At 35.2% G+C, this 12,192-nt stretch overlaps 1 protein-coding gene across 4 annotated transcripts; it reads left to right on the top strand.

The window, feature by feature from the left end:
- Nucleotides 1–825: 825 nt before the first annotated feature.
- On the top strand, nt 826–10,309 carry LOC111909128 (uncharacterized). Of its 4 annotated transcripts, XM_052768337.1 has the most exons (9): nt 864–909; nt 1,275–1,507; nt 2,572–5,269; nt 5,413–5,958; nt 6,217–6,858; nt 7,629–8,237; nt 9,027–9,793; nt 9,902–9,930; nt 10,013–10,309. In XM_052768337.1, exons 3-7 carry the CDS (start codon nt 2,600–2,602, stop codon nt 9,738–9,740), a joined length of 5,181 nt encoding a protein of 1,726 aa, XP_052624297.1. In that variant the 5' UTR covers nt 864–909; nt 1,275–1,507; nt 2,572–2,599; the 3' UTR covers nt 9,741–9,793; nt 9,902–9,930; nt 10,013–10,309. The 4 variants fall into 4 exon arrangements, with proteins under 4 accessions (XP_052624295.1, XP_052624298.1, XP_052624297.1 ...); XM_052768335.1 differs by lacking the exon at nt 1,275–1,507 and having other exon boundaries at nt 826–909; XM_052768338.1 differs by lacking the exon at nt 1,275–1,507 and having other exon boundaries at nt 826–909; nt 9,027–9,803.
- Nucleotides 10,310–12,192: the final 1,883 nt, after the last annotated feature.

The following is a 12,192-nucleotide window of genomic DNA, read 5'->3' as shown; positions in this document are numbered from 1 at the left end:
ATTGTTTGTTGCTAATCGATAATAATAACCTATTATGCTATAAAATAAATTAAAAATACAAGGTTTGTTGTTGACCAACAATAATAACTTTTTTTGAGGTATATAAAACGTGAAGAAGAGAATTGTGAAGAAGAGAATTGTGGCTGTTAAGAGATTCTTATTTATTTTTCTGAAAATCAATTCGTATTTTTTAAATGTAAGATGAAGAAAGTTTTTGAGAACTATGATAATAATATTTTTGAGCTTATTCCATAACACCATCAATCATCACCATACAAAAACTTCGTTTTATGTGACATACCCAAAGGTAGGATGCACCAATAATTTTATTTTTTTAAATGGCGGTTCGATGCAGCACAGTGACATCCGATAAGCCAGTATGACATAACACCTAACAAACCTATGTTCGATCTCTCCCCGTAGAAATATCGATTCGTCCCTATAGAAATAATAATATCCTTAGCAACTCAATTTCTCATTAAGAGCCTTCATTGCTTAGGACACTAATAGAACTCGACATCAATTCCCAGAAACTTCATTGGGAGGGGAAAACTGAAGTGTGCCTGCGTCCAATTGGTCTGGACCTCATTGGCACACCAGTAAAAGGTATTAATATAAGTACCCAACAAGTGAAATTGTTTGATAGCGATTTATTTCCAATCTTGTCCTCAAATGTTAGCTAGAATCCAATCGCTGAAATTGTTCTCTTTGAAGGGTAAAATAAATAAATACTAAAAACTGTTGGTGCTGAAGAGCGTTTGTTGAAAAGTCAAGGGGCTAATGTAAAACTTTAGGAAAAAAATAAGTATGAGCTCATCGCTCATTTTCTACTTTCAAGAAGTACAACAGATCGTCCTCTTAGATTCAGTTCGTGCTTTCGTTTCAGCTGATTCAAGCGCTCAACTATCTGTAATGTTCTTTCAGTTTTATATTCAGTAATAGATATGATTTTTGTGATTATTAACTGATTGTTATGTGCGTATTTACAAGTACAGTGGCTTGGATCTTTGAAGTTTGATTTATAACTTCTCATTGTTTTTTCAAATAAAACCCAGATGATTCGAGACATGTTAAAAAGGGTTAAATGCTAATTTCCTGTGTTCAAATTTCTAAAACACCAAAAGCTAATATGTTTTTAACTTTTGTCCAAACTTGGTGACGACAAAATTAATTTGTCTATTTTGAAGTGATTAGATGCTTTTTAGTTGATTTAATTTTGTTTCTTGTATATACCATGAGGCATTAACCTGTTTATCAACACCAATACTTTCCAGATTTCTAGTTATCAGAGTCATAAACTAATCATTCACCCCGGAACTTGGAGCTCCTGTTTACAAAAAAAAAACCGTTTTTCAGTAGAACCCCAGACCCCAGAACTTCTGCCGGAAACAGGCCAGAACAGCCGCCGCCACCTGTACTCTAAATGGTTCCAAATCTTGTTTCTAGGTCTTATTGGCGGAGCCGTCGTTTACTTCCAGAACCAGATCTGTCACCAAAAATTTCTCCGGTATATCTCTATAACCCTAAGCCAATCCGTTGACTTCGCCGGCACCCTAGCAACCTCCGGCGTTCCAGTTCCAGTCTTATTCCCGTGTTTCAGGGTTCAATGCATTTTGAGAGGGAGTGTTAGTGTTAGATATATGCAGAAAAGGGTTTAGATGCTTTTCAGTTGTTTTGTTTTTGTTTCGTGTTGTAGAGTGTTAGTGTTCCACTGTTTCGATAGCAAGAAGTATTTTTCAGATTTCTAGTTTATTCACAAAGTATTAAGAGAATATTGCTAACTTGTGCCTAACATAAAATTGCACTTAAATTACAGGAATGGTCCCTTTTTAATATAGAATTTCCAGAAATAGTCCCTATCTAATACTAGCACTTTTAAAAACGTTGTCCTGTTTCTTAAAATTATAGAATTTCCAGAAATAGTCTCTCTCTCTCTCTCTCTCTCTCTCTCTCTCTCTCTCTCTCTCTCTCTCTCTCTCTCTCTCTCTCTCTCTCTCTTTTTTGGTTAAAATAAGCATGGGCTGGGGTCTGAGGAATAGTTGACTGCGAAAACGTTGACGCCTGCGCATTTTTTATTATAGATATTTAATATATAACATGTTTGTTATATCTATTTTAAGGTTAATTAATCTTTTCTTTATCACACTAACACTCATATTTGTTCCGAAACAGTGGAGTATATATAAATTGCTCTAATTAGATAAGTAGCAAATAAATGGATTTTAAGGTTAACATTATCCAATCCTTCCCCTAACTCAACACGTGGACACACACCCGACTTAATCAGATTTTGGTGTTCTATGTAATTTAATCAATGAAAAACCGTTTTCTTGATTTCTATTACCATTATCATGTTTTAAATTGTCAAAAGTTAATCATATGTTTACTGTTATATTAATAACCAGTGAAAAACCATTTTCTTGATTTTGATTGTCAAAACTTGATCGTCAAATTTATTTTTATACCATGGTGGTGGTCTCTTTCTACAAATTAAATCATCCTTGTAATTGCTCCATTTTAGATTTCTACTGAATTTCCTTTGATAACTTGTTGGCTGCTATGTGTATGTAGGTGCTGCCAGAAATAAGAATACTGAGCAATGGATGGTGCCATGATTAAACCTGATGACACGGTTCCAGTCACGAAACACCTGGCCTACCTCGTTTCGTACAAAAAATATTTGAAGGACTTGCATAGCAAAATGAGGGAGTTGAATTTTGCAAGAATAGATGTTAAACAGCACCTGAATCGGAATAGAAGAAGTAATCTTGAGGTTCCAGCCCAAGTCGTGGATTGGTTGGAAGAAGTAGATAAGATTAATGCACAGGTGGATAACGTTCCTATTGATGCTGGCAGTTCTCTCAATCTCATGAATAGGCATAAGCTAGGAAAGAAAGCCTTCAAGATAATTGAGGAGATTGAAAGTCTCTTAAGACAACAATCTTTGATGGCTTGGAGTGATGTACCAGTTCCTTTGGGAAAAGTTGATTTCATGAAGGCATCCGCGTCAAGTGATCACAATGAATTCCAATCAAGAGAGCAGATTTTTATGGATGCACTAAAAGCACTTGGACCAAATAACACATCCCACATGATAGCCTTATCGGGGATGGGTGGAGTGGGGAAGACGACAATGGTGCAACGGTTGAAGAAGGTTGTGAAAGATAAGAAGATGTTCCATTATATTGTCGAGGTGGTTGTAGGGGCAAACACTGACCCCATTGCTATCCAGGATACTGTTGCAGATTACCTCAGCATAGAACTGAAAGGAAATACGAGAGATGCAAGGGCTTATAAGCTTCGTGAATGCTTTAAGGCCCTCTCTGGTGGAGGTAAGATGAAGTTCCTAGTAATTCTTGACGATGTATGGAGCCCTGTTGATCTGGATGATATCGGTTTAAGTTCTTTGCCAAATCAAGGTGTTGACTTCAAGGTCTTGCTGACATCACGCAACAGTGATATCTGCATGATGATGGGAGCTAGTTTAATTTTCAACCTCAATATGTTAACAGACGAGGAAGCACATAATTTTTTCCGTCGATACGCAGAAATTTCTTATGATGCTGATCCCGAGCTTATTAAGATAGGAGAAGCTATTGTAGAGAAGTGTGGTGGTTTACCCATTGCCATCAAAACTATGGCCGTTACTCTTAGAAATAAACGCAAAGATGCATGGAAAGATGCACTTTCTCGTTTAGAGCACCGTGACACTCATAATGTTGTGGCTGATGTTCTTAAATTGAGCTACAGCAATATCCAAGACGAGGAGACTCGGTCGATTTTTTTGCTATGTGGTTTGTTTCCTGAAGACTTTGATATTCCTACCGAAGACTTAGTGAGGTATGGATGGGGATTGAAAATATTTACCAGAGTGTATACTATGAGACATGCAAGAAAAAGGTTGGACACGTGCATTGAGCGGCTTATGCATGCCAACATGTTGATAAAAAGTGATAATGTTGGATTTGTCAAGATGCATGATCTGGTTCGTGCTTTTGTTTTGGGCATGTTATCTGAAGTCGAGCATGCATCAATTGTCAACCATGGGGATATGCCAGGGTGGTTTGAAACTGCAAATGATAAGAACAGCTTGTGCAAAAGAATTTCATTAACATGCAAAGGTATGTCTGCGATTCCTGAAGACCTCACGTTTCCAAACCTCTCGATCCTGAAATTAATGGATGGAGACGAGTCACTGAGGTTTCCTGAAGGCTTTTATGGAGAAATGGAAAACCTTCAGGTTATATCATATGATAACATGAAGCAGCCATTTCTTCCACAATCACTTCAATGCTCCAATGTTCGAGTGCTTCATCTCCATCACTGCTCATTAATGTTTGATTGCTCTTCTATTGGAAATCTTTTGAATCTCGAGGTGCTCAGCATTGCTAATTCTGCCATTAAATTGTTACCCTCCACTATTGGAGATCTGAAGAAGCTAAGGCTCCTGGATTTGACAAATTGTGTTGGTCTCTGTATAGCTAATGGCGTCTTTAGAAATTTGGTCAAACTTGAAGAGCTTTATATGAGAGTTGATGATCGAGATTCGTTTTTTGTGAAAGCTGATGACAGCAAGACCATTAGCTTCATGGATGATAACTACAATGAGATGGAAGAACGTTTAGAAAACATTTCGGTATTAGAATTTGAGTTCTTTCAAAATAGTGCTCAGCCGAAGAATATTTCGTTCGATAATCTTGAACAATTCAAGATCTCAGTGGGGCGTTCTTTGAAAGGGGCATTCAGAAAGAGCAAACAGTCGTTTGAAAACACATTACAGTTAGTCACCAACAAAAGAGAACTATTGGGATCTAGAATGAATGAGTTGTTTGAGAAAACGGAGATGCTGTGTTTAAGTGTGGATGATATGAATGATCTTGGAGATATTGAGGTGAAGTCTGTACATCCTTCTCGATTCTCTTCATTCTACAATGTAAGAGTCCTTGTCATTTCCGAGTGTGTGGGGTTGAGATACCTTTTCACACTTGCTGTGGCAAAAGATTTGAAAAATCTTGAGCATCTCGAAGTTTACTCATGCGATAATATGGAAGAACTCATACATAGTGAGAATGGTGGAGAAGAGACAATTACATTCCCCAAGTTGAAGTTTCTATCTTTAATTTGTCTACCAAATCTGTTGGGCTTGTGCTGTAATGCCAACATAATTGAGCTACCACAACTCTTGGAGTTGGGACTTGCCACCATTCCAAATTTCACAAGCATTTATCCGAAGAATGAATTGGCAACATCTTGTTTGTTGAGGGAATCGGTAAACACTTTATTTTCTGTTGATACAATTTAAACAATCTTTTTTAGTTGCAAGTTTCAAAAAATTTCAAACCAGAGAAATTCCCTGACAAAAAAAATTGTAATTAGATTTGATGGGCTAAATTAAGTTTGATTATTTTGCAGGTTGTCATTCCTAAGTTGGAGAAACTGCATATTCGTCATATGGAGAATTTGAAGGAGATATGGCCTTGTGAATTGAGTACTAATGAGAATTTTAATGAATCGTTGTTGAAAGCTATTGAAGTAACCGATTGTGATAAGCTTGTGGATCTATTTCCATGCAATCCCTTGCCATTGTTGGATAATCTTCAAGAGCTTCAAGTACGGAGATGTGGTTCCATTGAAGTGTTATTCAACATCAACTTGGATAGTGCTGGTGGGATTGGAGAAGGCAGCAGCAAAAGCAGCCTGAGAAGCATTGAAGTGAATCAATTAGGAAAACTAAGAGAGTTATGGAGGATAAAAGGTGCAAATAGCTCTGGCCTCCTCATCGGTGGCTTTCAAGCTGTTGAATACATAGAGATCACAAAATGTAAGAGCTTTAGAAATGTATTCACACCAACCACCACCAATTTTGATCTGCGGGCACTTAAGGAGATCTGGATAAATAATAACGGAGAAAATAGGTGTAACAATAATTTGATGGAGAGTAGCCAACAAGAGCAAGAGGTATGGATTTACCACATCTTAATTATTTATATATTTAAAATGGTTTCCATTTGTTTCATCCCCAAATCCTTTTGTTACATGGGAGCCAATTGTACAAACAAAAAAAGTTATTACTAGGAATGGAGAATTCAAACTTCCCATGGGATATTTTCATTGTTTCCAAATAATTTTTGAAAAATTATTTAGAATCAAAACAATCTTTCTCACATTTAAAAATGAAAGTTACTAATTACCTTTTTTGTTGGGATACATGTGTAGATTATTGTTATATCAAATGAAGACACATCAAAAGTCGGTGACTGCATTCCAAATGTTGTATTTCCTTCCTATCTCGTACATTCTTTTCCTAACCTACATCAACTTAAGCTGTGGAATTTTAATGAAGTGGAGGTGGTGTTTGAGATTGAGCCAAGAAGTAGAGAATTGGTAACAACTCACGATAATCAACAACAACTACTTCCCTACCTCAAGGAATTGGATATAAGGCATATGGACAACATGAATCATGTGTGGAAGTGTAATTGGAATAAATTTTTAATCCTTCAAGAACAAAAATCAAAACCATCATTCCACAACCTCACAACCATACACATAAGTTCATGCACAAACATTAAGTATTTGTTTTCACCTCTCATGGCAAAACTTCTTTCAAACCTAAAGAATGTCAACATAGCAATTTGTGATGCTATTGAAGAAGTTGTTTCAAATAGAGATGATGAAGATGAAGAAGACACTAGATCTATCCACAAAAGCACCGCTTTTTTTCCGTATCTTGATTTTCTCACTCTTGCTTGCCTAAGCAATCTCAAGTATATTGGTGGTGGTGGTGCCAAGCATAGGAGCAATGAATCATCTTCCAATAATACCACTACAAGGACCGTCATTTCTGATGAATCCAAGGTATGTTTTCTACCTATTCAACAACTTATCATTTTCTTTTTCTATATCCATTTTTCTCTGCAATATTCTCCTAGTATTTATCATATTATACAAAATTTAACCAAATCAGAGATACAGGATATTGAAGTTTTTATAGCTCCTAATTGACTCATTCATTTGAACAAAGTATATATCATGACCAAGACATTTGTCATCTATCATATCATTTACTAATAAGGTTTCTTTTATTAATTAGAAAATGCTCACCCTTACCATCCCAAGTATGAAAAAAGAATAAAAAAATACCAACAAACATAATGTAATTTTACCACTTTCTCTATTTAAATGTTTTTGGTGATTAAAGCCTACACATTTTTGTGCTATTAAAGAATCGGCAATTTCACCGACACAACAGGTTAAATGTCTTAAAAATATTATTTGTTTTCAAACTATAGATTTATACTTGAACTAATATGTGAAATACATTAATCTTTTATTATTAGTAGTAATATCTATTTTAAGATTATTAAATATAAAAAAAGTTGCTAAATTACAATAACAATAATATGCTATAAAATTAATGCAACACACAGAAAAGTTCTAAGCCCTTTTACCACTTTATCGATGGAGTCCCTCTACTTTCTTTTACTGATTAAATTTTAACATTTTATTATTCTTATTATATAGTATGTAATGTTACATATAAAGTAGTATTGTATATGTGTGTAACAAACAATATTTGAGCTCTGTAAGTTACATAATTGAATTATACGTTGATTGTTCATTACTAGGTCGATGGTGTCTCTTGGTCCTTATGCCAATACCCTAGAGTGATAAGTATAGTAGAGTGTGATTCATTGTCAACTGTGATTCCGTCTTATGCACTAAGACATATGCAAAAGCTTGAAGCGCTGAAGATAGAGTCTTGCAAGTCAGTGAAGGAGGTATTCGAAGGAAATAGTGGTACACAAAGACTAAGCAATGTTATTATGCTTCAACTTCCCAAGCTGAAGAAATTGGAAATTAAAGATTGCGACCTTGTGGAACACATATTCACATTTTCGGCCCTTGGAAGCCTCATACAACTCGAAGAGTTAATGATAGAAGATTGCAAGGAAATGGAAGTGATTATAAAGGAAGAACATGGAGAGAAAACAACAGCATCTAATGTTGTGGTCTTTCCTCGTCTCAAGTCCATTAAACTGGTGAACCTACCATACCTCCAGGGTTTCTTCTTGGGAATGAATGAGTTCAAGTGGCCTTCTTTGGATAATGTTGCAATCCGTGATTGCCCAGAAATGACGGTGTTCACACGTGGTAGGTCGATGGCTCCACAACTCAAGTCCATACAAAGAAGCTTAGGCAAAGATATTGATGAATGTGACCTTAACTTTCATCAGGTATAATTTTTATCTTTTGTTTTTTCGCATCATCTAATTGAGAAATCATGCGCTCCAACTAAAAATATTTAACATATTTACACTAGTTTGTGTGTGTCACTTGAATCAATTTCGAATGGCAAAGGGTGCAACACAAACCTTACATATCTAACTTGCTTGATGAGATCAATAAATAGTAACCCAACAGAAGGTTTTAGTTCGAGTTAATTATCATCTTTTATAATGATAATCAACTAATTTGATCATCATTTTTTAAATTCTTACTCTTTTAGTTCTTCCTTACTACGCTAGGCGGAGGTAAGATTGTCCATGCATTACCCCATGAGCTTATAGGAATTGGATATAGTTATTGCATTAGGCTTCAATGTTTTTACATATTATTTCTAGTAACGGATTCTTAAAGTCCCATTCTTACTTGTCCTTGCATTAAATTTTAGAAATTTAAACTAACAGTAGTGTTTGTTGTAATAATATAATCTTGGACACAATTGCACCAAAAATATTTTTTTACTTTAGTGGACCCATAATTAAGGGACTGTAAAGGTCATGTAGAGTGTTTTCATTCCTTAATTATCTAGTGTGGGCCCCACGTTTTTCTAGAGACAACAAAAGTTGGTTTGTGTGAGGTTTACCCTCGCTATCTAAAAAAGTTGTATATATGTAGATCATTTAGACTTTCTCTACTTGCATATGTTGTTTTACATAGAATGAAGCCATGTGTAAATCTGTTGGAACTAGAATCGACTACACCGCTAACATATGCCTTTCGTTTTCTATTTGGCATTTTAGACCCCATTACGGAGTTTAGGCAATACTTTGGAAGTGATACCTCTGCCTGTTCATGATGAGAACAGAATACATCTGGAAAATGATGTATCTACCAAAAAGATTATTCCATGGAGTGCGTTGCAAAAACTGCAAATGCTGAAAGAGATTCATGTATGGAGCTGTAATGTGGTAGAGGAGGTATTTGAAGCATTGGAAGGGACAAATAGTGGTTCTGGTGAATCACAAACCGTTGTGAATCTTCCAAACCTGACAAAAGTGGAGTTAGTGTTTCTAAAAAATCTCCGGTATATATGGAAGAGCAATCAATGGACCATATTTGAGTTTCCAAACCTAAAAAGAGTCTCTATTTCTCATTGTCATTTGTTAGAACACCTTTTTACTAGTTCCATGATTGGTAGTCTCTTGCAACTCCAAGAGCTACATATTAGTTGCTGCAACAATATGCAGGTAGTTGTTAAGGATGAAAATGTTGTAGAAAAAGAGGAAAAATCTCTCAGAAAAATGAATGAGATTATGTTACCTCATCTAAAGTCCTTAATACTTGATGAACTTCCAAGTCTTAGAGGGTTTTGCTTAGGGAAGAAGGATTTTTGTTTGCCATTATTGGATACTTTGAGAATCGAAAGATGTGGAGCAATAACAGATTTTCGTTTCATCAAGGGATATTCGGCTACTCTTGAGCTAAAAGAAACAGAATCAAGTCTTGGCTCATAGTATGTAGGGGAAACCACCAACTCCTTTATAAAGATCAAACAAGATTACAAGAGGTATGTAGATGTAAGTACATCTGAAAATTCGGCATGTGCATTTTTTTTGTTATTGTCAAACGGCCTGAGCATTCTATATTCTTTAAACTTTCTATCTATTTTATGCAGGAATCCAAAGGAGATACCATATATTATAGGTAAATTCTATTATCAATTTGTCCTCATTGCCAATAACCTTCTTTTTCTATGTATTAATGTCATTTTGTTCATGTTTTTCAGATCATGATGATGCCAATTGGGAATATTGCGTTGGATTACAAGTTTAGACCCCTTTTGCTTCCAAGGATAGTATGAGAAACAAAAGGAGACAAGTTATGAAAATTTTCAACCATTCCATGTCTTTGAAAATGGTGGTAATAGTCCTTGTGTAGTTCTACCTTATAGTACTTGATTCTTTTCACGGTAGTCTTCAACCAAAAATATCGCATAATTGTTTCTCATGATTCTTATGTTACACTATTATTATTGGTGTATTATTTTTGAGCCATAGCCTGCCTTAGGCCGATCTCGCATGTATATATTTCGTACACTTCCATCTTTGAAATTATAAGAATTATACCAATTATCATGGTATATGAATGTTTCTGATCCACCTTCGTTATCTTCCCCTAAAGACTCCCACTCTCCCTTTTTGCTGGTATCCCTCTTCTCGGGTTGGAGATGACCAGTTCAATTGTTCATTCCAAAGGTAGTTCTCCTCTACAAAGAAATGTAATAATAATAATAATAATAATAATAATAATAATAATAATAATAATAATAATAATAAAAAAGCAAATTCTATCACAAAATCGTATTGAAATCCACAAATGTAATCAATATTTGAAGGTCTAGATGCATTTGGAAGGTTTAACGAAACATATGGAATAACATTTCAAATCAAAATATTCTTTTTAAAAGAATAAATAAAACAACTATTTTTCCATAAAGAAGAAGTACCAATTTGTTTTAACCATAAAATACCGTAATCATGTAAAAACAAAGTATTAGAATATCAAAAGTAGCGTAAGTCTAAAGTCATAAACATAGGAGATGCGCATCCGTCACGCTCAAGCTGGAGCTTTCCCATTGTCAGAAACACATCCTAAAAAACATTTATTCCACAATTATAAGTACAAAACTTAGTGAGTTTTCCAAAATACCATATATCAACAATACATAAACAATGCATACAAACAATAGTGCTCACGACCTCCCGTCGTTTCACCAATAACATGGACATTCCATTTTCAACACGAGTCTATAGGCTCTCTACCCTCACCCTTCGTTGTCAAATCCTTAGCAGACATATGAACAAATCATATAAACATACAATTAATAATACAGAAGACTATACTAGACTACTCATACAACTCTACTCTAATAGTTCTTATACCTTATCATACAAGGATATACACCGTAACACATAGTATAGTGAGATAACTCACTTGAAGCTATTAATCGCAATCACAATCTCAAAGATAAACAACTAACACTAACCACCTAGAACCAAAATACAGGTCTATACTTAACCTATAACTCAACCCTAATAAGTTTTATCATTAGTGAAACTTGGTCAAAATGTCAAAAAAAAAGTCAATGGGCTGGGTCAAGGGTGCTCTACACCCCAATACAAGCACCACATGCCCAGAAAAGACAAAATAGTCGATTTTACTAGATGTGCCTCACGTCCTTGGACAAATTCACTTTATAAATGACTTAATCTATTATGTTAAAAACCCCAAATCTCAAATCTGAATTCTCTTAGTGTCTTAATGGATAAAGTTTCCAAATTTATCCATTTGGATGGCCTAAAACAAGAAGATCTAAAACCCTAAGTCTTATATGTGCCCAAAATGCACTTATCTTCATGCATGGAGCAAAGAGAGCTCTTGCAAGCATTCTTTACATCATCAAATGATGGTACTTGGAACCAGCAAAGAGAGCTCTTGCATGCATTCTTTACATCATCAAATGATGGTACTTGGAACCAAACATGAGTCAAAAGCTCAAGAGTTCCTCAAAATCCAAGGAACAAACCTCAAAGGAACCAAAACTCATTAAAGTGGACCAAAAACTCAACCAACTATTAGATCAATGGATGAAATAAAATAAAGATTGAATCTTTTGAACTTAAAAATGTCTATAAGGGATAAGAAGGTTGATTGCTTCAGATGCAACGCTCCATTGATCAATCTTTCTTTTTTACCTTCACTTAAGAATAAAAGATAATACTATGAATGAATTTAGGAGAGGGAATAAGCTTAAAACTCTTAAATGGAGGGAAGAGTTTCATAAGGAACGTCTGGAGAGTGATGGAGGCTATGAATAATGAAACTCGTATGGGTTTGTCCCCCTTAAATAGGCCCAAATCCCTATAAAATGACATCAACCCAAAGGTTGGGTGCGCCACATCCATA

Source organism: Lactuca sativa, chromosome 2, assembly GCF_002870075.4.
Source record: "Lactuca sativa cultivar Salinas chromosome 2, Lsat_Salinas_v11, whole genome shotgun sequence".
In the NCBI taxonomy this organism is placed as follows: Eukaryota; Viridiplantae; Streptophyta; class Magnoliopsida; order Asterales; family Asteraceae; genus Lactuca; species Lactuca sativa.
This window is presented reverse-complemented; position numbering and strand designations above follow the sequence as displayed.